This window comes from Pelecanus crispus, chromosome 5 (assembly GCF_030463565.1).
Source record: "Pelecanus crispus isolate bPelCri1 chromosome 5, bPelCri1.pri, whole genome shotgun sequence".
Lineage (NCBI taxonomy): Eukaryota > Metazoa > Chordata > Aves > Pelecaniformes > Pelecanidae > Pelecanus > Pelecanus crispus.
This window is the reverse complement of record NC_134647.1, coordinates 39,132,005-39,158,268: the sequence shown is the minus strand read 5'-3', so window position 1 is coordinate 39,158,268 and position 26,264 is coordinate 39,132,005. Positions and strand designations below refer to the sequence as shown.

At 41.8% G+C, this 26,264-nt stretch overlaps 1 protein-coding gene across 3 annotated transcripts in view; it reads right to left on the bottom strand.

Annotated features, from left to right (window-relative positions):
* The window catches only part of UNC80 (unc-80 subunit of NALCN channel complex), a 133,336-nt gene that overhangs the window by 70,697 nt on the left and 36,375 nt on the right, over nucleotides 1-26,264 (bottom strand). For 2 of the 3 annotated variants that reach the window (XM_075710650.1, XM_075710651.1), the window contains exons 16-25: nucleotides 26,113-26,261; nucleotides 24,105-24,271; nucleotides 23,295-23,396; nucleotides 21,161-21,375; nucleotides 20,522-20,628; nucleotides 19,914-20,013; nucleotides 14,924-15,096; nucleotides 8,621-8,833; nucleotides 4,153-4,288; nucleotides 1,479-1,612 (exon numbers count right to left, since the gene is read on the bottom strand). In XM_075710650.1, coding sequence (XP_075566765.1) covers nucleotides 1,479-1,612; nucleotides 4,153-4,288; nucleotides 8,621-8,833; nucleotides 14,924-15,096; nucleotides 19,914-20,013; nucleotides 20,522-20,628; nucleotides 21,161-21,375; nucleotides 23,295-23,396; nucleotides 24,105-24,271; nucleotides 26,113-26,261 — 1,496 coding nt within the window. The remainder of the gene's footprint in view (nucleotides 1-1,478; nucleotides 1,613-4,152; nucleotides 4,289-8,620; nucleotides 8,834-14,923; nucleotides 15,097-19,913; nucleotides 20,014-20,521; nucleotides 20,629-21,160; nucleotides 21,376-23,294; nucleotides 23,397-24,104; nucleotides 24,272-26,112; nucleotides 26,262-26,264) is intronic. The other variant, XM_075710649.1, reaches the window with a different exon arrangement.

The window sequence follows — 26,264 nt, the reverse complement described above, 5'->3', positions numbered from 1 at the left end:
CTGCTTATGCTAGTCAAGGACTTTTTCAGCTTCCCATGCTCTGCCAGGCACACAAGAAACTGGGAGGGGGCACAGCCAGAAGAGTTGATCCAAACTGGCCAAAGGGCTATTCCATACCATATGACGTCATGCTCAGTATATAAACTGGGGGGGGGTGGCCAGGGAGCAGCGATCGCTGCTCGGGAACTGGATGGGTATCGGTCGGTGGGTGGTGAGCAATTGCATTGTGCATCACTTGCTTCGTGTATCATTATTAGTATTATCATTATTATACTGTTACTATTATCATTACTATTTTACTTTATTTCAATTATTAAACTGTTCTTATCTCAACCCAGGAGTGTTTCTCACTCTTACTCCTCCGATTCTCTCCCCCATCCCATCGGGGTAGGGGGAGTGAGCGAGCGGCTGCGTGGTGCTTAGTTGCTGGCTGGGGCTAAACCACGACAATAGGTCATCTGCAGCCTTTGAAACCAATTTCAGAATCTAGTTACAATAATGCTCAGCCAAATCAGCCTGTCAAACACAATTGTCATCAGCAAAATTTGATCTCAGCCTGTCATTAACAAAAAACAGAATAGTAGGGCTAAATCCTTCGTGTTCACTTGGAAACTTCTCATTCTTTCTTTATAATTTTCATCCTGATTTCCTAAAGAAATTGGGGTTGAAAGATGAAACTCTGTGTCTGCCATTCAATTCTCATCTCATTACATGTCAACCACCTCTGAAGCTGATGGTCACCTTCAACCCAATTTGACAACAGATAACTGAGTGCTTGTGTATTTTGTGAAACAGACTGAAGGCAATGTTAAACTGCATTATTAGACATAAGAGAATTCACACAAGACTGAACCACTGTAAATCAGGTTTCCTGGGTTCTGTTATTCCCAAAATCAGTTGTCACTTAATCGGTCATTTAGCTTACTATTCATGCCAGGATTTGCCTGTGCCCCTCTCAGTCTCATGGAGGTTTATTTCTTTCCTTGCTTCTTTGTCTCTGTTTCTTTCCTTTCTTCCCCCAGTCCCTTCAATTCCATTATCTAACCCAAGCCAAAAATCTGCAACTTTTAAGCTCCAGAAAATTCTCTATAAACCATCCTCTCCCCTTTCTCCGAACTGCCCTGTTCAGTTCTCTGTCAACTGGCCCTCCTAATCAGCTAGGTAGCATGCGAGCTGTCACCTCCTGCAGTCCATGTACCACACCTCTCAGCTCCCCCACAGTCAGTTTCTTAGGTCATCTGCTGCCCTCTTCTCTGTTTTGAAACTTCCAGCAGATGTTGTGCTTCCTCAGTCTTATCTTCTTAATCAACCCATTTGATGTGCCCTGTCCATCTTCTATTCAGCAGACAACATCTCCTTTCTCCCTGCATCAGAGATCCACTTGAATTATTACCCCACCCTACCTCTCCTCAGACAGGCACAGAGCCCAGTGACTTCTGTGGACATGGCTCCCTCTCCAACGTGTATTGTCCACTTACCACAAGAGGCTCAGTACGTGGCCTGGGCATGTAGGGAAAGGTCTCTCGAAGGAAGGTGGTTATCTCCAGGAGAAGCTGACAGGCTGCCATTTTCAGTGCAAAAGGACAACAACATTTGGTAGGATTCACAGTGCCTAGGAAAAAATATTTCTATGGTGAGCAAGGATATGATACAAAATCTGGAACCAAGAGGTGATGGACATTTTCACGTATGGTGCACAATGCAAGCTACACTAAAAAAAGAGGAAAACCCAGACTTCTACCTATGCGACTTTTCCTACACTAACAGGAACATAGTCAAACAAATATCAATCCATGTGTGTACCCGCACATGCGATAGTACTAACACACTATAGTGTACTACAGTATATAGTATAGTATATTATGGTGAAGTATCTACTAAACTAACATGATCTTAGAGCATTTTGCATACACCTCATTTAAAGTAAATACAGGTTAAGAAGTAGACACCCTTCTTCCCCTTTACAGTTTTGCATTCAGCCAAATCTTCTGTAGTCCTAGAAAAGAACCATTGTAAAATATAGGAAAATTTCTCAAAATACATGGAGTTACGACTAGTCAGCAGAAAGGTACTATGCCTATTGTTAATTACTACCCTGATAACTGGAAAAGACAGCCTCCTTTGAAGTCAGGCATCTTTATTTGTGCACAGAATCCAAGTGCTATTTAGAGATAATCAAGAAAAAAAAATCAAACTGCTTAATCAAGTTATACATTCAAATGCTTAACCTAAAACAAAGGGGGAAAGGGAAGGTGGATTATTGAAATACTTGAAGTTTTGTCTCAACTGAGTCTAGCAATCAGCTTCAAAAGCCCTACACTTTGTAACCCATCTAATGCCATTCAAAGCTTGAAAATTATGAAGGATTCTTCAGTACTTGATCAATTTGAAAAACACTATTTAGGATAACAGACAGCAAAAAAAGTAAATTAAAAAATTAGTTGTGACAACAACTAACCACACCCATTTTTTAATAATGCCCGATATTGCCTTCTACATACATTTCAGAGAGATTTATGTTTTCACTTGCTTTCCCCCATGTATGATCTAATCACTTTTTGCAAAGAAACAGTCCAAACCAAACAAGTGAGAGGATGCTGCAGGGATCAGATAAAACCACATTAATTCTGTGATGCTTGCTAATTCCTCTGTACACATTACCAGTAACGTATTATGGACTTTGTAGGGACTAAAATAACCTAAACTATCAAATACAGATGAGACGTACAGTGTAATGGAATATCCAACTGCATATTTCATGCTCCTCCGTCTACTCCTTACAGCATACAGGGTGGTTTTTGAAAAATCTCTGCCTTCAGCAAGAATGCAGATCTGTTATTTTCAGACCCTGGCTATCAGGAGAGTTCTTGAGCTTTTACATGGCTTTCTAGACCACAACCTGTTCTCTCTGTTTGCTTGTCTTAGACCACCGTTTTAAAGCAGCTCTGCATCCCCTTATGAGTGCCTTATCAGTGGCTGAACAGGGACAAGAAAGACTATTCTGTCACTTGGTCATGGGAATGCAGTTATTGTTCACCTTTCAAAAGTCATTCATGGTGCAGGAGAGGGAAAAATTTGGGTGCACTCTCCTGCTTTGGATATACCTCTTAAAGGGCCAATGAAATATCCAGAACAGCCACCCACATTCATGTAGCTCCTGGCTCTGGCATACCACATAGTGACACATTTGAAGGTCTAGCTTAGGGCCAATACCTTCTCTTGAGATAATTTTCCACAAATGCCATTTCACTGCTCCCACCTACTCCTTTCTACTCCAGAGCTGGCCTTTATGCAGTGATAAGAACAAACCCAGAACCACAGAAAAAGAAACCAGAAGATACATAAACAGTGCTAGCACACTACATCCAATGGTGAACAACAGTACATGTACACAGGAACCAGTACATTACAGCACACATGTATATACAAATGGTGTCTGGAGAGGACATAATGTTTGTTACCACCTTCACCTACACAACAGTATGTGTTTTGATTTAATTTATTTTGGTTCACAGGGTGTGTTATAATTTGCATAGCTATCTAGGCTTTCAGAATCAGTGATCTGTGACACCCCGCCCCCTTATGTACACACACGCACAAAGCACGTGTTCTAGTCATCTTGTTATACAGGTTTTTAATGATACTTTTTATACCACTGTGCTATGTTTCTGCCTGAGAATCAAGCCAATATACTGAACTCAATATTTAAAAGCCTTTGGTAGAGCTGTGCCAATTCACATCAGGTGAGGAGATGACTCTTCAATGTTAAGAAACAGGAAAGCAGCTGATCTTATGCAAATAATTTGGCAGAAATAACTGGGAAGAATGGGAGTCTGAACCACTTTTGGCATTCAGGTGACAGCAAGACTCAAGAAGCTAGTACCCTGCTTATAATTGCGTAGCCAGGATACAGGAATTGCAACTCACTGCCTGGTTTCACCTGCTTTTCCTTCAAAGACTCTCAGTGCTGCTACCCATCTGTCATGTTGTACATCCAGGCACAGAAAGAACAGGGGAGAAAGCTGGGGTGAAGGTGAGGGACTGGGAAATACAGCTGGGTGGCAAAAGGATGAAAAGAGAAGAAAAATTAAGTGCTCCTAAAGCAGAGGTTCTTACAAGCGGGGGTTCTTGTAGTAAAGGGAGTCTCCTTACTGTCATCTAAAAAGTCTTCTTCCTCATCCTCCTTTCTCAGGTGCCTCTTGGTCTCCTCATCATAAATGAGGCCCAGCAGGTTGGCAGGGCTCTCACTCTCAGCATGGCACAGCTCGTTGAGGCGGACACCGATTGCCTGCAGCCAGGGAGAAAGAGAGAGCACAAGGAGGTGAGAATTTCAGCCCAACCCACTGGTGGTCAAGGGCTGTGCCCCATGCAGGCTGTGGAGAAGTTCCAGCCCGAACAGAATGTCCTGGCTTTATTTTTATTGTCTGCGAAATTCAGTAAAGAAAGGGGTGATAGAATATTAATTGCTACCAAACCCATAATTTATTACCCCCCTTTTTTCAGGATCAAAAAGTTTTGCTGATTTGGTTAAATAACAAAAAAAAAAAAAAAGCCCAAACTGGCACATGATAGGCAGGAGGAGAATAGGTCATTATTTTGTATGAATTTCTTCCACTTTTCTTTCTCCCCTTGTATGCCAGATTTTTGCTAAGTCTGAGAGTACCAAGAATATTTAAGAAATTGTTTCAGAACTTAAACTCTGTTTAAGAAACTATCCCGTGACTTGGGAACCCAGTTATAGTCCCTGTTTCCTCCACAAAAGTGTGGAATGCCTATGGGAAAGCCTGCTTCCATCTTTAAAGGAAAGACTGCCTGATGCACTTCCCAAAAATGAGCTGACAATATGCATATAAAAGCTGGGAAGGTGCATGGGTAGTGGTGTAGAGGGGATTCATGTAGAGAACACAGACAGACAGATTTCCACTGAATAATGTTGCATTCTCCAGAAAGGCATTGACCGTTTATTCGTGGCTGTTTGCCAGCATCATTATCAGCATGTAAACAGCCCTCATAGTGCTGTCAGCAAAGCTACAGATGAGGGTAACTTAGCAAGAAGAATGCTTTCCTGCTAAGACACTTCAGAGCTCTTAAGGATTTTCTTAATTTTCTTTGCTGTAGATAGGTGAAGAAACCACAGACAAGTATGTAAAACTTTATGCTGTGATATCATCAATTTGCGAGGGAGGAAATGTGTTTAGTTACTGGGTTTTCATCAGCACTTGCCATTTGGCCTCCGTGGTTTTGGGACAGTTTCAGAGACAGATACTATAGAGGATCTCTGAGTCTTCTACAAGTCAGCACTGATGGTCATGCCAGCACTACATAATTTTCCTGTCTCGTCTGAAGCAAAGCAGAAATAGATAAACATTCACAAACAGGTATTAGTACAGCTCTTCTTCCTTGCTACTAAGCAGTGCCTGTGAAATCCAGCAACAATGAAGAGCATAGATTCTGCTACATGAAGAGAATAAGGTGGTGGTGGTGTGGTTTGCAAGCTGATGTGAATAGTTGCCAATCTCAGCTATCTGTGAGCCTGCAGGCTGCTAAATAAACTCCACATCTCTCACAATTTTTTTTCCCCTTTCACGTTTCAGGCATTTAAAGGAAGAAATGTTCTGCTTGCCTCTCCACAAAGCAGTAACTTATCCCATATTATTTGTATTGTGTTGTCTACCCTAATATTAAAGTAATCATACATAATCCTACAGCATCCTAACTGATGAACACAGAATTCCTAACATGTATTGTCTGCATGAATTATCCTTGGTTTTCCTAGCAAGCAGAGAGCATGCCACACTTTAAAAGAAAATGCCTCTTAACAGAAGAAGCCAAAGGAAATGACAGACTAACCTGATCAGAATAGATTTAACATCATATTATTCAAAAATACAGCATAACAAGTGATGTTGCATGATTCAGTAGGTTCATCACTGTTACAGGCAGTCCAAATCCCACCTCATGTGGAAAGGGTTTACCACTGTTATCCTCTGATGGCTGTTAGGGAGGCTGAATTAAAGGAGTTGGGTGGAGAAAAAAAGTTTTACATTCATCCTTGGTCTCACTAAACTTTGACAATAACACTGTATATCGCATTTAGTGAGCAACGACAGACAAGCAAGGATCCATAATTAGCACAAATTTCCAGCCTTACTTACTGCAAGAAAAAAACAAACAAAACAAAACAAAACAGAAAAAGGCCCCAGTGCATTCAGAGACTACTACATTCTTTTCTCTTAGTCCAAGGATCTTCCTTCCAGAGCAGCAGCCCTGCTGCCACCAAGTAGTAAGGATGGTGTGCTCTAGTGTTGACAGGGATCTGGTAGCACGGAGGCAGAGATGGGCTGGGGGAGGTATCCCATCTTCGTGGTACTGGAGCTGCTTAGGAGCTATGTGAGTGCACAGTCATTCCGCCCTTCATGCTGATATTGCCTGCGGTGAAATGGGCAGGTTAACACACAGAAATGACAGCATGTTCTGCAGCAGGAGCCTGTACTACAGCGACAGAAAGCTGTTTCTCCTTACAGTTCAGCCTATCTGGTTGGAATCTGGTCAGATCCAACAAAAGCAGCCATCTGAGGAGCACAGCTTGCAGGGTCCCAAGCCCTACAGGCTTGGCTGGTGGCTGCTGCTTATGCTTGCAGCCACCTTCATCTGAACAAGCTTCTGGCAGGTAAAAGCAGTGCCAGAGGACCAGCCTTGCCCAGCATTAAACATAAAGGACATAAAGGAACTGCACCTCAGCAGTGCTAGGTGCAGACCAATCCTAAAGCATGAGTCTATTTGGGGGCCAGTGATGCTGTGGGTAACTGTACTGTCCTAGCCTCCAGTGAGAAGAAATAGAAATATTCATGGATGGCAGGACACCTTGCAGTAAAAAGAGAAGAAATTTGCATGGTAAAGACTATTCTGCAAATCTTCTCCTGCCTTACAGTAAAGTAAAAGTAATGCTTTTCCCTCCTGGGATGTTCCTAAGCAGCTAGCAAACACATGCTATCCCTAGCATGGAGAATGCATCCAGGTACACCTTATGATGCCATTTAAGTTAAGGGGAAGAGAAGGATGCTAAGTCCCTTACCATCAGATTTCTCTGGTTCCTTTCTTGTGACGTTGCATCATATGGTAGTACTTCAACATTTCTAAAAGAAAACCTTCCTGGACTTTTTCCAGGTCAGGCTATTACAGTTTCTAAAAACGGCAGCTGATGGGGAATCTAACTGACTTCTAATGCTTCCTGACCTGCTTGCTCCCGTTTTGTCAGAATCTGAAGAAAAGGAATGTCTAGAGGCAAAGACTCCACTAACAGATGGATAGTCCTGACTGTCAGCAATGCATTCAAAAATACAAAGACTATGTAATCGTATGTTCTCCACTTGGAAGGATTCCTCAAAGGGGTTAGGCTAAGGTGGTGACCTCATGGACTATAGAAGGAAATACATTCACACTATGTACTTTTTCAAGGAACTTTGGTATGTATCTGTGCTGTTATTAAGATAGTCACCTGTGTTTGAGACATAACAGAGAGTAGGGTGCCCAGGTAGCATTCCCTGAATTACCTTCAGAAATAGAAGGAGGAGAGCTGTGAAGAGACAAAGCTTATCAGCTTGGGCACTCAGACCCAAGCTAGGTTCTCACCCTGGGCTGTGTTTTGCGGTGGGAATGTACTGACATAGTCAGCACTAGCTCAAGATTCTCTACAATGTGCTCCGCTGAGAAGCATGCGTTGGTTTAACCTAGGAGAATGTGGGTCAGCAAGGCTTTTCTGGCATGGCTTATATAAGTTTGCAGAATACATGGTTTTCAAAATTCCCCTGAGCTTTGGATTTTATGTCTTTTTTTTTTTCTTTGATCATGATGCTCACTGTAAAAATGTCTGGTTTTGTGAAAAGACGTGAGAAGCACAAAGCTCACTTCCAGATAGATACATGTAACAGGCATCTTAGAGGTCAAAGGAACTTCTCCCACTGTTTTGAGTTGTGTGAAATGACTTGCAATAAGTGTCAGATCTTCAGCAGGTATACCCTGGTGAGCTTCCAAAGAAATTGCACTGACAGGGCCAGCCAGGGCAATTGCCTAGTTCATGTATGGTAAGAAATCACGATCAAATAAAACTTGAAGGAGCCAAGTTCAAAACAAACAGAGACAGTTCTTTACATGACATGTAGTAGCCCTGTAGAATTCCTTGCCAAAGAATGATGAGCGCTAACAGTTTGTATGGGTAGAAAGAGAGACTGAACAAGTACATCAAAAAGAAATCCATTACTAAACATACAGCACCACATGTAGCTCAAGCAGCCCTGGGATAAAAATATTTGGAAGCTAGAAAAAAGCAAGTAGTATCACACACCCTGCTCTTACTCTTCCTTAGGCATTCACATACGACAAGTGCTGGAAACAGGAGAGTGGACACGGCAGGGGGAGGAGAAGGAAGGGGACACCGTTATGTCCTAACAAAGTCCGTTTCCATTAGGAGAAGAGCTGATCCTGGCAGGCTGTGAAGTGCAAGTTGGAAGCGAGGCTTAAGAGCACCCATTTTACTGGAACTGAAATTCTGCATAGTATCCAGTTACCTTTACGCTTTGGTATATTTTTTAATGTAAGTAGAAGAGAAGCAAACACTTACATCTCCCCATTGGTAGAAGAGCTTAGCTGCATTCCACTGCAGCTTCTGGTTCCTTTTGTTGCCCACGACAGGAGAACGCCCCCGCGACAGGCCTTTCTTAGTAATGTTCACATGGTGGCCCTTCATCCACTCGGGCCAGTTGCCACGATTACAGCGGTGAACGAAGCGTGCGCACTCGAGGAACAGGGCTGCTCTCGCCACTACAGGAGCTTCCTGAAATGTTTGCAAAAAATCACCTTAAATACAAATACATTGGAAAAACTCTCTGAACATTAGAGGATTTTGTGCTTTAATCAATTGCTTCGCAAGTTTGCCATGGAGTCACGCAGATTGAGCAATCTCTCCATCAGAATCTGAAACCCAGATCTCTGCCTTGAGTCACACCTCTTGAGCTAATAAAACCAAGGCTTATCAACACTGAACAGTTTTGCTTAGTCCAACCACTAGAGGGGCAGAAAGAGCCGCGTTATAAACGTAGAAACCACCTTGTTTCAGTCCCCCTCTGTAATCCTTTCAGAAACCATGTAACTGCCAAAAAGCAGAAGCATGCACCTGACACTTTTACTGGAGGAATGAGTCAAGTTTTCTTTTCACCTTCGCTAGTAAGGCTGCAAATATTGCAAGCGCAAATGGCAGCATGGCCACGTGAATCCTAGCATTTGTCATGTGAAGTTCTGCTTGCGCATCTTGGGGGTGTAAGCATGAATGGAGACTTGCTGAAACTAGGAAGAGTGCTATTTTGCACTTAAAACAAGCAGATATGGGGAGCAAAATCCATTACTGGCGTAAGTCAACAAAATTTCGCTGGCCTAACTTCAATGGCCTTAGCAAGCATCAGACAATTTAGTACTGAAACTTAACATCAGGCGGCTGAGTTTTGAAGTGATTGACTATTTTCCAGAGGAAAATCCTCCTGCACCCAGCTTGGAAGAGCACTTTTCTTTAATGGAAGAAATTATATTGAGTTTATCTTAGTTTGTATTAAATTGCCCAGCAGGATCCATGTTAGACCAATAAAAAATACTTATGAAACTCTCAAATATGTTCAAAAATGGACACTGTAATTTGTTTCCTAAAGGGTAGCTTAGACTCAGGAAGGAGATTTCTTCCCAGCAGTCTACAACTCTGCAAAAATAACATCTTTACAAACCTGGAAAGTGACTAAAAGCAAATGGTTGTCCTCATTTCCATTTAATTTCCCCCCTCTCTTCCTGCAATTTTCACAAGCAAAAACTCCTGTGGCCAGCAGGTTGTAAAACTAAGAATACAACAAAGCCCACAGTTTACAAGCTGGCTTTGAAAGGTTCCCTAACAGGGATTTTGCAGAGCACAAACATGTGTATTCCACACATTCAGATGCTGACAGCTTTAAGGAGATAAATTAAACAGATCAGCATCTACTTATAACGGGAGGTTCCTCATCTGTGGTCCATATATAACAGACGGGCCCTGAGACCATGGAAGACGGTCTGTGGAACATCATTAAATAGTGCCTCCAATAGTGCTTTAATCAAAAGTTGAAAGCAAGAAATTTTGGACGACCGCTCCAAAAGTTTGGGAATTGATTTAAGAAATTCTGTACTGCAGCTAAACTTACAGCCAGAAATTACTACCAACAGGAATGAAAAAAGTCATGCCTTTTAGGTGACTGGCAAAAAAAAAAAAAAAAAAACCCCAACCAAAAACCAAAACAAAACGATTATGTTTTGTCTACATTAACAAGAAAACACATGTTAATTGCTTCCTGACACAACATCCTGTTGCAGCTTTTTGCTCATATTTTATTCAAAAGTTGTAAGAAAATAGCAACCTTTTAGCAATTCTCTTGAATGATAACATTAAAGCTGGCCTAGTGTTCTGATGAGGAAGGCAGAAATCTGAAGCCAGACAGTCATTGACAACCAGAAACAAAACTAATATCTAGCACCTGGAAAAAACGTTACAAATTACTTGTTGCCCACATGCAATATGGAACACAGAATAGGTGAGGATTTTATTCTTTTATTCTTGCAGAGTAACACCTTAACCATGGAGACATACATGAAAAGATGAAGCCCCAGCCTTAGTCTCCTCCTGTTTTAATTCACCACCGGTAAAGTCACATTTTCTTAGCATATAGGAATCTTGTAAAGATACATGTTGTAAACGTTATAGAAGCACTCAACTACTATAACTAAAGGAGGACATATAGGATGGGGGGCTGAGGAGGAGGAGGACCATGTCCTGGAGCAGGAGTTCCAAATTAAAAATCACTGAAAAGACCTCCTGCATGAAGGAGGGCTTTCTGAACATCACGGGGCGCAAGCTCCCTGTGATTGCTTACCTGAGGCTCAGAGAAACCTGAAGCAGCAGCAAGAGAAAGATGAAGATGTGACAGAATGGACAAGGATGGATTCACACCACAGAGAAACACATCACAAATGGAGAGAAATGAATCAGGCAGGCGATGCATAGCTGAAAAGAACACAAGTTACCATGGTCACTGTCAAAACTTAACACAGCAGCAATACTCTCACAAGCCTGCCCATGCCTGTGAAATTGTTCACAAGTCCACTTTTAACATTAGACCTACTATATCACTTTGCCTTTTGAAAATTGTTCTTGTACTGTACAAATTGACATGAATAAGAATCCACCATTTTCTTAACAAAATTTCAAGTACTCCTATTGGAGCTTTTCAACAGATACCCTGATTTGTACTAATAACAGCAAAAGCAATGACCTGGGTGGGAGGGAAGCAAATACAGAGTGGATTTGGAATTTACAGCATCACATTACTGTTCAAGTACAGCTGATTCTGCAGACTTTTATGTCTGCAGGGTGTTTAGGTTCAGTTTTGTTTTCAAGGACAATGAATTTTACAAGACTAATCAACCAGTGGTAATTTTCTTGTGCCCTTTCTTATACTCTGCAAGGCACTTTGAGCAAAAATTCATTTCCACTGGTCTCTTCAAGGGGAAAAAAAAAAAAAAAGTGGCAAAACAGCAACAATCTACTTTTAGAGTAAATAAAGTAAATTCAAGTACTGGCAAAAGATGCTGACTGGATAGCTCTGCTTTGTCTAGCCACAGGATAAGTCTGGCATGAGAAGTAGCTTGGCAGGTATATGAAGACAGGTGAGTAAATTATTAACCAATGTCTAGGAGAATTGCCTCAAAAATGTTAGTTCAAATCTCTGATTATATCTAAAAATTGTCAAGCACAATCCATGAAACAGTTCTTTGTTTCTGTTCCCAGTCATCTATTCTGGGGACCTGTCTGGAGCAATCTCTGATTTCCTTCCAGGTCATATGCCCTCCTATGGACAAATTTCTCCGATGGAAACAGGGACATGGGAACAACAGAGCCTACCTAAAACCCTTGGTGACATGGAGTCAGGATACTGGCAAGTATTCTTGCAGTTTAGACCTTGCTTCTGCCCACTCAATACTCGGCAGGTCCTCTCTAACACAACCCTGCCATAAAGCAGTGCCATTATGGCATTTCAACAAGGATAAGAGATTGACATGTTAGAACTGATCAGCTCACACATCTTATTGGAGAAGTGATAGGTGTCACACATTGCTAAACTGGTCAAAGGAAAACTTGTATTTCTCCACCTGAGTCATTTACACTAGTCTAATTAGGATACTTTAGGTAACATCTTTATGAAATTCTAGACAGTCATTTATTGGAACCCTATGCAGAAACTTGACCACAGACTGAAATATCATATCACTTGCCTTTCAACTTCCAAAGTTTCTTAAAAAGGGAAAGAAAATCAATTTTATTATTGCCAAGTCTGGATTTAAGCTGGTGACATAAGGATGAACTTGCCTGCCACATATTATCAATTGTCATTGAATGTTTGCAAAGCCACAGATTGACTGTAGTTTTATAAAATTCAGTCAAGGATGGATGCTGCCTCTGGGAAAATGTGTTAACTATGTAGTTTCTAAAACTAAGGCAACACTCAATTTAATATATAAATAAATCGTTACCTCCATAAGGATGCAGCCTTTGTTTCATTGTTCTAATTTCTTTAAATCACTGTGGCAAACCTGTATAAACATCCAGGCTGATCAAATATCTTGAAGTCAGTATAAGAATGGAATTTCAAAAATCTGCATGAAAAAGCATGCTGAAAAAGTTTATGCAAGAACTGAAACCAGAGCGGTTTGCCTTTAATTTTTTAAAGGTTGCCATAGCAACTAGGCTGGATAAAATGACTTAAGAAGCTTTTAATTTGCATCAAACCTGATTCAAACTATTACTTCAAAAGCCTGAAAACAGAAGTTAAAAACCCAGAATGTTTTCTGTTGGGTGTTCTCCATTGACATAAAATGTGGGAATTTTCCATAACAGCATACATTGCCATTAAGCGATGTAGTGAGATGACAAGCTGTCATCTTTTGAAACCTGCAGTGCCTGTGACTTCTTAACTTCCATTTATCTCCAATACTTCATAGACAAAATGCCAGCCAGGCAGGTACTTGTAAGAAGTCTCCCTAGTCTGTAATTAGAACAAGGATTCTTTCATCTTTAGCTGCAGATCCTCTGGGAATTCTGATACCAAAGCCTTCTGCATCATTCAGCGGAAAAGAAAGAGAGTCAAACTCTATTTTGTAAAAGCTAGCTCTGGGAGTCAGAACAGGCATCTCCAAACAGTTCGCTCTGACCAGTAGTTTTCAGTTGACTTCATACACGGGCACACAGTAAGCTGGTCTGTGGCTTAAGCATCTGGCAAATTCACAAAATAAGACACTTACAGGCAATAGGGACATAATTGCCAAACCCCTGTTTTATCATCTGATTTATTAGCACACAGAGTAGCGCATCCCCAGAAGGATCGTAATGACATACTTGACAGCAATGAGCTCCTCCCTGCCCACGCACCTTACATTCCCTGTGTTAATTTAGAATTCGCAGTAGGGTGGCAGCCTTGAAGAATGAAGTTGTCTTTGTGCAGCAGACATGGCAGGAGTGACTATCTCCCCAAGCCACCTTCTGAGTTCACTGCAACCCTGACTGGCAGGAACCCCTTCTGACTGTGAGAGCATGAGACAGGCTTCCCCATCAGCCACTGCTTCCATAGCTTCAGGCCAGAGGGCCAACAATCTCCAACGGGAAGAGTGGGAACTAGTGAAGAAAACACCTGTCTACTGGAAGATGGACAGGGACCAGTCCAAACAGTAGAGCTAGATGTGAACTGATAGCAACAGCAACTTTTGGCCAATGTTAATTCAGACTTGCTTGAATCTGCAGCCTAAGGATGCAAGATTAAGAAGAGCATATAAAGGCCTGGTGCACAGAGTGTGTCATCCCTACAACTATGGAGCAGACAAAGCAGCACAGCTCAGGGCACAGCACTAGCAGAATGGGAGAGTCCATGAGCCTGACAGCTCCAGCAGCAAGTAAAAAAGCTGAATATAAGCACAAATGGCATGACAGTCAAAGAGGCGAGTGGCGAGGGGTGGGAAGACAAAGGGATAGAGGGGATGTGGATGCTTTGAGAGCAGTGGCTTTCAATCTTTTTAAGGTTGCGGACATCTAAACACTTACGGAAGGAAATAGAAGAGCACTGTGCTGAGGAGTTATTAATAATTGGCTGGCTTTTCATAGCTGTCTTTGTCGCACTCTTGTGCTTGTCACCTAAGCATCTCACAGAGCCCCACTGGCCCATGAACCACAGGCTGAAGGCCACCGCTTTAGAAATGGAAGACACTGTTAAAAAACCAGCAACTGCAAGGAAAGGAAGGAGGGAGGTACAGAAGAGGCACTCAGTGTCAGGAAGGAGGGATTGAGTTGTATCATTTCTGTGATTTGGATCTGCAAATAAGCAATATCTGCATTTAAAAGCATGCACGCTCTGACATTTGAAGTTTTTTCCACTGACTGGCTCTGGTGACTAATAGTTCAGTGTTGCCTAATGTATTTATAACTCTGTCAGAACTCCTGAGTGGAATTACTATGCCTCTCCAGGTAGTTATCCAGTCTTCAATCCTTAGTCTGTAGGTTATTATTGATGCTAGGAGCAGAAGCAGAACGGCTGTGAGCAAATTTTGAAGTCTGACAATAAAAGCTTGCACTGGCAATAATCTAGTTATGGGGAGCCATGTAATAAAAAAAGATCCATTTTGTCTGCAGGGTCATTCAGTCACAGATGCTAGAACTCCACCTAATAACAGCAACACCAGCTGGCATTGCTGTGATGCTTTACCTGCTTTCTGTGCGGGCATGAACAGCATTAGTGAATGACAACGGACCACCACGTATGCACATGCTCTCACTCAGCAGGTAAAAATACACCAGTGAACGACTTACAAGATCTAGGGCTGCTGCCAAAATGGAGGCATCGGGGATAGTGCCTGGTTCACAGCAGTTCAGGAGAAACTGAAAGCGCTTCATGCCTTGGCGGATTGCTCCCAGGTTCACAACGTTCTTGGATTTTCCTCCTTCTTGGTTGGAGGTCAAGTGATCATCAAAGCTATGGCAACCTAAAGAGGTAGAGAGTACAGAAGGGATGCAGGGAGGGGTAGGGAGAAGGGAATACAGTCTCTCACCAATAAAAAAAGTGATACAAAACCCCTGATGAGTACAGTCATGGTCTAAATCCCTTCCTCACCTTGATGCACTATCTTGAAGATAACAGGAGCATTTTTACAATATTCATGACTTCTGTGAAATAGGTGTACAGCAAGCCAGATTCTGGTCTTGGACATACTGATGTCTGCCCAAAACAATTTCACCATACTCAGTGTGGAAGCCCAGGATCTACTCCAGCATAGGTGAACCAGAATATGGCCCTTCCTCCCCACCTCTTTAACACAGAAGATCATGCTTACTGTCTGTTTTTCCTGAATAATCTCTTATCTTAATTCTCTATTGCCTCTAAGTTTACCTTAAAGTGGAGCATGCATAAATCTTATTCCTTATGTATCAGTCCAGTAATATATATATTCTACTAGGACAGAAAAATCAATAGCAAATATTGGAAATGTTCTATGTGGAAATCAAGTACTGTCCTTTTTTTAGGCATACATCTTCTAAAATTAGCAGAACACCCAAAGTAAGACTGGACTAAATTGCTAGGTACCATCATCATGCCAGACTCTCTCCCTTGAAGTGTCTTGCACTCTTTGGGACGGAAAGCTCCCTAATAAGACTTCCTTTTGAAAATGAAGCTAGCACCCCCCTCCAGGGCTTCTTTCAAGCACGATTTTAAACTCCATGTATAGGCTTCACATGATAAATCAACTAATCCCATTGCTGATTGGAATGAACACTTCTGAATGCAGAAGATCATTATGCAGTCAGTACCCACAGTTGAGAGAGTGGCAGAAAGACACAGATGAGAAATCAGGAAAGTAGTTTCAAGGCCAAGGTGGCTGGTCAAAACAAGAATAGTCAGCTTCTGGGCTTTTTTTCTTTATCCATAATACTCTTCCTGTTTACATGCGAATGTACAAAAGTTTACAGAATACTGAAGGATAAAGCACTGAAGAAGAGAACACTGAGTGGAGAATTCAAGACTGGCTTTAAACATGGATTTGAAAGACAAGAGGCAAAACGTCAGCTCTACAGGACTTTGTGACTTCTCCTCCCTCAGGAAGGAAGAATGGCTGAAACTCAAAGTCCCTTTGAGATCACACTCCCCACAATTACTTGGAAAGCACTTATATACCACAAACAATAGTCACAACAGAAAATGACAATGTAGATCTTAACTTTTCCCCTGAAGACAGTGGTATATCGAATTTCAAGAGACTTTACGACATCTGTGGCTTTTCTCTCTCCAGTGAAGCTGCACATAGTTTTCCAGTAAACAAAATATTCCTATGTTGGGAAATATTTCATCAAAATGGAACAAACAAACAAAGAAAGTAGAAAGAACAGGCAGAACACTTACAGAAATGAGCAGGCACAAATACCCTTTTCTTCCAACTCCTCCTGTTTCCTTATAGCCTGTAGCATGCTATCTGAGCCTTCCTGCTATGGCTGTTGTAACACTAACTCATTTGAGGTACAAACAAATGTTTCCTATTCAGGGCCCTGTTAGGGCTGTGCCTGTATGAGATAAAGAACAGAAACTTGAGTTTCTGGTACAGAAAGGCATGCCTAAGGCATCTGCCTAACCCCCACTGTAAAGATCTAGCAGAGGCTTTGTCCACCTGGGCTCAGTGGTACTACCTACAGTCTGTCACTACAGCCCTTTGCAGTCCCAGCCTTGCACTTTGTTGAAGTTTTGCAAAAGAATCCTTCAGAGGCAGCTGATGACTGTCCTCCACTATGCCCATCCTGGAGCAGCCTTACTGTAAGCAGGGGAGCCCTCACTGGCTTAATGTTAATGTGACTCAAGCCTGCTGAAAATCTCACCCAGTGAGCCGAGACCATTTCCTAACATAGGAGAACACCAGATGCCCAAGCTCCCGCCCCCACAGTTGCTTCCTGTGCAAATGCGAGATCACCCCTCAGAGCAAGGATGTGCTGTGGTTCACCTGTGCTGTATGCTTTAAACACCCTGGCAACTTCTATGGTCACTTACAATGTCTCCAGTAAGTGCCTGAAGGAATGTTAAAGGTCTCATGCATGTAAACATACTGTAACTCACTTCAGTATATATGCTGTGTTCTTAGTATAGGTAGAAAGATCATTAAAATAAACATTCTGTTATGCATGAGTGTGCGTATATTTCTGTGTATATATGTGGATACATATGCACACATACAGATATACACACACACACATATGTATGCTTACATACATATCCAACACAGAATTGCCAGTGGTCTAGATGATATATCACAATGAAGATTACAATTCATAAATGATATGACAAATTATTCTACATTTTGTTATTATTTTTTTACTGTAATGTATTTCTCTTATGTCTGTTTTCTTTTAAATTTGGTCTACTATGTTAAAAAACCCAAAAACACAAGAGGAAACACCACATGGAAAAAGCATGAGCAAAGTAATGGTATAGCATCATGAATGACAAGAATGGGTAGGCAGAAATAGGTTCCAAAATGATGCTTTAGGGTCACATCTTGAGGGAATTAATAGCACGCCCATCCGCCTTCAACAGGCTTTTATTCTCTTCTGCATAAGCACATAAAACTAGCCGACCTTATGAAAGATACAGAAGCACTGGAATTTGAAGGCCCTCTGTAACGTTGCTGTTCTACTGTGTAATAAACCATCCCACCCTGAAAAGGCCTCATGTTGATTTCACTACCCACATACAAGTCCATACACACGCAGGCATGTACAGCTACGCTAATATTTTTGCTAATGGTATGTGCCTTTCATTGCATACCAGAGAACCTTGTGAACATGGTGATAGAAGTTCCTTAACTGTCACGCTTTGCCTTATAAACTTTAAATACCCTGCCTTTCTTCAGTTAGAGATCAGGCAACAGCCCAACCCTCCCCATCAACATCACTGGACAATTTGCCTGTTTCTCATACTAACATGCAAGGGTCTCTGTCTTTAACCCATTGCATCACTTTTGGTATTTCTAGTGCATACATATGTCAAAACCAAGCATGTGTCATGTACATCTCTCACAGGCATGTGAAAGACTTTCAAGTTCTCTTCATTAATTACATAAATTCTGATGTTACTCACAGAAGGCTGAAGTATGGACAACACTGCCAAAGTTCAAAAAGCCAATACTAATGCGTCATCTGAGTTTTGTATAGACATAAGATGTGCCACACACGCTGAACAAGGCTTTTGATGCTCACAGGGCCAAGACTAAATCTGTGCTATTAAATCAATAATATGGGCACTCTAGGCAGAAGCAAACTCGCAGCAGCATAAAATCAACATTAGCAAGAAAGATGAAAACAAATTTTCCTACAAGAAAATATTGAAGGACATCTCACACGAGCACTGTAGAAACAGCTGTGGCAGTCTGTAAAGATCTCACTGCCCCTCAGTTGTTTGTTCCCAGTAAGAGCTGGGAGAAAACGTGGTGGAAGTATTTCACACCTACTTCAGCACAAAGTAGCGGATGAAGAAAACAATGCAGTTCCTTCCATTGTGGGGGTATTCACCTTCAGCTACCAAGCTACAACAAGCTGCTGGGCCGATGCATTCTCTTTCTAAAAGAGCGATACTTTTCATCTAGGAGCTAGTTGAAAACCACCACCAGTGTTTCTGCAGTGGTAGAATGAGGACCGGTTTACACTGGTGAGATATGCTCATACTTTGCTAGTATCACTTGCCTGAACAATGCTTTACATGCATTACACTGCAGGTCTGGGACAGATGATGGTGAAATACATGCAATGCAGTGTCAAAGTGTAATGTCAGAAAACAAAAACATAACGCCAGAGAATGTAACATACTATAAAGCCACAGAAATCATGGTGAGAAAGAAAATCTACTCCTTTTTGTGTGTTTTTGGGAGTCGGGTTGGGTTTTCTTGAAAAAAAACAGTAACAGAACTTCAAGATACAAGGTTGTCTCCCTGACAACAAGGATGAGCTCTGAGCTGAGGACATGAGCATGTGAATGACTGCATGACATTTTAAAACAGAATATATCATGACCTTGTATTATTCATAAAGGCACTTCTCAAACATTGCTGATTTTGAAAATGCATTGCAATTAAATATACTTTCGTGGAAAGGAAAAGTAGTGTTGTTGTTATTATGTTGTGTGCTAAGAAAAAGGGACAGCATCCCTAACGAATGGTATGCAGACACTAGACATGCAAACACAGAAGAAAAGAGATAATTATAACAAGGTTTGTGCAGGGTTTTCCATTTCATCAGTGCTGATCTTTGCTAAAACTGTCAAATGGTCACAAATTGGAAAAAAACAAACAAACAAACAAACAAAAAAACTGATGGAACACCCATTGATATATTAGGCAACAAAAGATTTACACACCTAATTTTGAACTAAGTGCTTTGAAGCAAGCATTAATTTTTTCAAGTGTGTTGATCAAATTCAATTTGATTTAAAAAGCCCAAATGTTGTATTTGCATAATTTATTTGGGTAGTCTTGATTTTTTTAAAAAATCGACTTTACAAGAGTTTTTTTCTAAATCAAAACAAAAGAAAGAAGGAAGGGAAAGAAAACAGTTACAAAGACTAAAAAGTTGGAGAAGGCTAGAATGGATACAAAAACTACAGAGAAAGCAGGAAAAAAAGGGAAAGGGCTAAAATACAGAAAGAAAGAGTTAAAAGAAAAAAAGATAAAAAGAAAGAAAAAAGGAGACGAGAACCCTGATTTCTAACCATCTTTTTCTTCTGTGTGATGAAGCTTGGATGGGTGTCTTCGGCAGGTGCGCCATTTACCAAGACGCTTGAAGAAATTCTCCTCTTCATCTCGCCCATTGTCCAGGCCACCTCCTGGCCCCCCTCCTTCTGACAGCTTCACCGCGCTGGTAAACTTCACCTGCGCAAAGACAGAGGGCCAGGTCAGGCTGCGCCGTACCCCTATCTCTTGGTCTTCCTTGCTTAGACATAAAGCATCTACAGAAAGGCTGTAACACAGTGGATCACCATAGCAATACAAGTGGGTCTGCACAGATTTGTGTACGCTGAAGCACTTCATCTTTTAAGCTTTCTGCTTAAGGGATTGGTCTTTTGCAAGAGGCTGTAAAGGCACAAAGAAGGAAGTAGAAGTGTGACCAACAATTAAACCTTAAGTGTGTTGACAGAGCCTGCATTTCTCTCTCAGTGAACCATGGCAGACTGACAAGTACAGTGTAGGTTTAACCTAACCCTCACTGTGAGCCGCAAAAGTCCAGTATCAAATTCCCACAGTACTCTACTCTGAAGACTTCTGTGATCGAGTCTCATTGGCTGCCATGCCCATATTGAGTAGAATGTTTCCCTGAACAGCTAAAACCAGCCAGATCCTGTCCTTCCAAGCTCTCTGCAATCCCGCCTGACACATTTACCTTGGAACTCTGCCTGATGAAAGACAGACGGTCGACAGAGCTGATATCTAGGAGATCTTCCACCCCATCAGCCAGGCCAGAGAGGGAGGAGCGCTTCAGCCAGTTCCCTGTTGCAGAATAAGCCACTCAGGACAATTCTGAAAACACTTCCAAGCAGAATCTATTTATTAGCAATTGCAGCATATTTCTCCAAAGTGGCCATGCCAGGGTATGGGAAAATGGGGGGGAAGGGGAAGGCAACCTTTTCATGTTACATGCATTAACTACCATGCAAGGCTGGGTGTTGGGACTTGTAAAGGATATATATTTGTCTATCAAATGCTATTTGGAATATTGCTCTTCTACAGAGAGGAACACTGCCTGTGAGATTAAGATACTAGCCTACTACTTTGGAGACACGGATTCAATACTCTATTTTGCCACATATATCCTCTGTTACCTTTGGCAAATTGCTTACGTTTCCCTTTGCCTCAGTTCCCATCTGTAAAATGGAGAGAGCAGCATTTCCCCGCTTCCCTTGGGAGAATATACAATATACTTGGACAATAAGGAACTGTGTTGCAATATTTCTTAAGACAGATATATCTATCTGTGTTTCTCTGCACATGCAATATGTATACAGAACAGGAAGAGACATACATTTACCTATGGGGAGTTTGAGTTTCTTTCGAAGGGAGATTCGTCGGGAACGGGAGCGGGAGCGCCTGTCTGTGGTGGTCCCGGAGTGAGCAGTGGTGCACTCAGATGTGTCCTGCTCAGACTGACTACTGGTATCACTTGCTGCACTCTGTGACTTGAACATCTTTCGCCAGAAGTCCTTGCGTCCCAGAACAGCCCCTTGGATTTGCTCATCACTGGAAGAAAAGGGATACAGAGCATGAACTGCATTTCAGTGAGGTTTGAATGCTCAGGGGAATGAGGCCTCCCTCCCACAACCCCCTCCTGACCTCTCTGTTCTTTGAGATTGTTCCATTTTGAATTCCAAACATACCCTTCTCAGTGGGACATACTCAAGTTTGAAAACATGCTCAATATTGTTCAAGGCACAGAATAACCATCTTTTCTACCTGTCCTGGTTTCGGCTGGGATAGAGTTAATTTTCTTCCTAATAGCAGGCATAGTGCTGTGTTTTGGATTTAGTAGGAGAAGAATGCTGATAACACACTGATGTTTTAGTTGTTGCTAAGTACTGCTTATGCTAGTCAAGGACTTTTTCAGCTTCCCATGCTCTGCCAGGGGCACAAGAAACTGGGAGGGGGCACAGCCAGAATAGTTGATCCAAACTGACCAAAGGGCTATTCCATACCATATGACGTCATGCTCAGCATATAAACTGGGGGGGGTTGGCCGGGGAGCAGTGATCGCTGCTCGGGAGCTGTCTGGGTATCGGTCGGCGGGTGGTGAGCAATTGCATTGTGCATCACTTGCTTTGTATGTTATTATTATTATCATCATTATTATATTGTTATTATTATCATTACTATTTTACTTTATTTCAATTATTAAACTGTTCTTATCTCAACCCAGGAGTGTTTCTCACTCTTACTCCTCCGATTCTCTCCCCCATCCCATCGGGGTAGGGGGAGTGAGCGAGCAGCTGCGTGGTGCTGAGTTGCTGGCTGGGGCTAAACCACAACACTACCTGAGGAGCTTGTCCACTGAACAGGTCATTCCAATTTTTAGTTCCTACACGTGAAAAATAAATCATCTTCTTTAGGTCAAAATGACCCATACTGAGAAGACTACACTGGTGCTTTCTACAAGCATATGTGCTGGAGAGCTTTTGGACATCATGATAGCCATTTGTGAACCTTCTGGAGTCACAGTTCTCATTAACGTATTGGAATGGGGACAGCATATTTTGCTATGCTGTCAAGAACTCCCATGGCTGTGGCAGGGCTCAGAGCAGAACAGCTTGCTGCAATTCTGCAAAGCAGTAAAAGGCTTTGTGTTATCCTTGCAGTCTCAGCAACAGTGAGATTTTGCAGGCCCAGTTAATGTGGAAGAATGCATAATACAGAGCTCTGGGCCCTTGTGCAAGCAATGTCTTTGTACAGTGCATCTCAAAGCACTTCAACAAGACAGATGGGTATTCAGAGGCACAGCAAAGTTAAATGACTTGTCCAAAGTTACTTAGGGACCAGTGGCCATTTATAAAACTTGCTAAAATTCTTAAGAGTATTGATTAAATTTACTTCAATATTAAATGGCAGAATTGTGTGGACAATAGAGACTTCAAACATGCAGTCCCTAACAGTGGGTTGATTTGCTCATTAAGAAAACTGGTAGAGCACCTGTGCTGATAAGGGAAATGCAACAATCTTCGGAGACTCCATCCCCAAGATAGGTCAGGAATGGGCTGGCTCTTGGGAGGCATTAAAGGATTAATGACCCTTAGCAACAACTTGGAAGTTGAAAATTAATAGAATCATCCCCCAGAAGTACAAAGAAAGCATGAAGAACAGCTGTGATGACATCTCTGAGGAATTAACACTCTATTCATGGATATGGTAGTATGCGATATTGACAAATCTATTGCACTGTCATTTGACAATTTCTGGTAGTTCCCCATCAAAATCAGAGTGGGTCCAGTTGGCAGCATTGAAAATAGGTATTACCTGGGTGTTATCAGCAGCTCCTGAACGCTCAACACCTTTGTTGTACTATCCAAAGAGATAAGTGAGATATAAGTCCTTGCTGTCCTGCCCATTTGTACTAATCCTAGAAGGAAGCTGTTGGCAACAAGGTGTGAAACAATTCAATATTTGCTTACTGTTCTGGAGTTTGCATTGGGCGGCTTGAGATGTAACTACGGCATTCATCAGGGGCAGCTGATGCCTGGCCTTTGTCAATGATGACGCTTCCCACCTCGGATCTGTACAGACAAAATAAATAATCAGCTAAAGCGAATGAATGGCCCATCTCGTGGTCATCACATAGCTACATGACAATAGAAACCAGCACTGCTGAGCAACAAAGGAGCTTTAGAGATGTACCCTCTCTTTAGGAACTTACTGCCCCTATATATATAATTCATGAAAAAGGCATCAGCTCTTAGAAGCAAAGCCAAGGTTTTTAGGAGTTTTTCAACTTTCTTAATCCTTCTACCAACATTTTAATATGACAAGCCTCAAAGCACTAGAGAAAATTTCTTTTTGATAAAGAAGCATGTCAGGATTAAATTTCTTCTGGGACGTGTTTTGTATACCAGGGTTTACTTCTCAGATAAACAACACTAAGGATGTGATGCACATTAAAAGATATGTCCACACACTGTCTTGGGACTGACACTATGCTGCTTATGTCTCTTAACCTTTCCTCCTCCCAGTGTTTCCATTTCACTGTTCTCTTAGGCCTCTTGTATGAGAGGGTTAACACTTTGTGTTGCAAATCTATTACTGTCTCAGTTCATTAAATTTTAAAGGAGACTGCCACCACAGTACAAATCTGTACATTGGGAACTGACATACACTATCAAGATAAAACACACAAGCCTTTGGACTGTCTACATTTGTGTTCAGTGCATGTAGTCATACAGCCATATGCAAATCAGTCATTTGCCTTCTGCCTCCTAGACACCCACCTTTTGCTCCCAGAAGGTTTTGGCTCTTGCTCCATTTCCTCTTGTTTTTTTCCTGGTATTAACTTTTCAGCGCTGTCTAAGAGGGCACTGAGTGCCACTCTCCGAAAGACATTGCCATGAGCCTCCTTGATAAACTGCACCAGCTGTCGGATATCGCAGTACAAGCCCTGAGTAGCAAGACATCATGAAAATGAAAGAATTCAGTCTGCAGTTTGTGAAGAAGCAGTGAGAATCAATGGTATCTAAGGTACTTCAGCAGGCCATTGCTTCCTCTGCCTGTTGCCTGATATAATTTCCACATATAGGGTTTGTGTCTTCTGGCTGGGATCAAAAGCTGGAAACTCCATTTAGTGCACTCAGAAGCAGCAGAAAATGAGGAGGATTATTATGGAACATGCTCTGCAATGGGCTAAAGCAGATGTAGAGGTATCAGAGGCTAAAACAGCTGCAAGATGGGGGAGCTGCAAAGATGACTTAAAGCCTGTTTTATCCCATTCATCTAGCCCAGAATCTTAAAAGGCATGAAAAAGCTAAATGAAGGGGCGGCAGGGGGGAAGTAGAGTGCAAAAAATTGCATGTTTTGTTTCAAAGCCAGTGGGTGTCTTGGGATTTTTCTTAATTATTTTAGAGCTTTACATCATGGGAAGAGAGAGGAATGACTCATTCCCCAAGCTACTCCTACACTCAAGGCTTTTTTTAGTTCTGAACATTCATACACATCTGTGATGTGACAAATCACCTCTATATCTGACGGCAAGGGGATGGAGGGAACAGTTTTACAAGACCTGATTTTTGATCTGTGAACTGTCCTGAAAGATCTTGGATTATTCTGAAAATTCCCAGCTAGGAACTGCACAACCAGATTTCAACAAAAAAAACCCAAACAAACAAATAGTTGGATTTGTATACTGATAAAGGCTCTTTTCATAAGATATTGAACACAGAATCGACTTTAAAGAGTGATGCAACAGGAAATTCTCATATATACTCTGCGTACTATATTCTCCATACAGGCACAGCTAATGGTGCTACACTTAAAGATAAGTTTCACCTTACATACTAGCTGAAATACTGTCCAGAAAACATACAATTTATAAGGAAAATTTACACTTGGTGATCCTAATCTAGGTCCAACAATGGTGCATGTTTTTCGGCATCCCACCACTTAATCTCTGCTGAGAAACATTCCATAAGGAGGAATATCCATAAGAACAAGAGGACTTGGACATAGGCAGACCGCTCTGCTGGTTTAAGATGTTACTGTGGTTTCCCTTCTCGCTGTCCCCTCCCTTCACAGAGGATTACTGCCCCATTAGCTGGACTTCAGTGCCTCTACAGCTCTGCCGTAAAGATGGAGCACAAGAGTGCTTCTTGGTTGCTTCCATGAAAAATTCTAATTTCTGATAATAAAGGAGGTGGTTTAAGATTAGCTGCTAGATTATGCACCAGTTTGGAAGAAGAGAGCTCATGTCATCCATTCTACTGGCTGCTCTGGGGAGATAGCACGTAAGCAGCAACCAGCAGCACCTTACTTTCCTCCAGGTGTTTGGTAAATTGAATGTTTATCTAAACCTTGGAAAGATCTACCAAATTGCCGTGCAGTAATTCACGTACTCTGCCATGGGTGGGCTACGTCCTTAACCAAGTAAACTGGCTTTAACTTTGCTGAAAGTTGATTTTTGCTGGCTGTGGTCCTGTTCATTATTCCCTTGTTCCAGACTATGCTATTAATCCATTGGGGGTGGGGGTGGGGGGACCAAACACAGAAGCTGCTTGAACAGAGAGGAAAATACAATTCAGAGTGCACAACTTTTATCCTGGCTAAGTCCCCAGATTCCAAGGCAGGCATGCAAGGAAGGCATCACATTTATATCATGTTTCAACTGTGACTGCATAGCTTGCTACGCTCAAAGGATTTGGCTAAACTGAATTAATTCTTCACTGTAAAGCCTCACTGGTGACACCCAAGTGAAAAAGTAACTTTGTTAACATGAAATCAAGTGCTTACCAGGTTTTCCGGGCTGTGCAGCTCATGTGTAGTAGAAGCACAACGAGTGATCAATGATTTGAACATGGCACTCACAATAATACCTTCTACACTCTGGGCTGTAGACTTGTTGTCCATTGTGGTGAAGTTATTCCCAAATCCAGCCTTGTCTG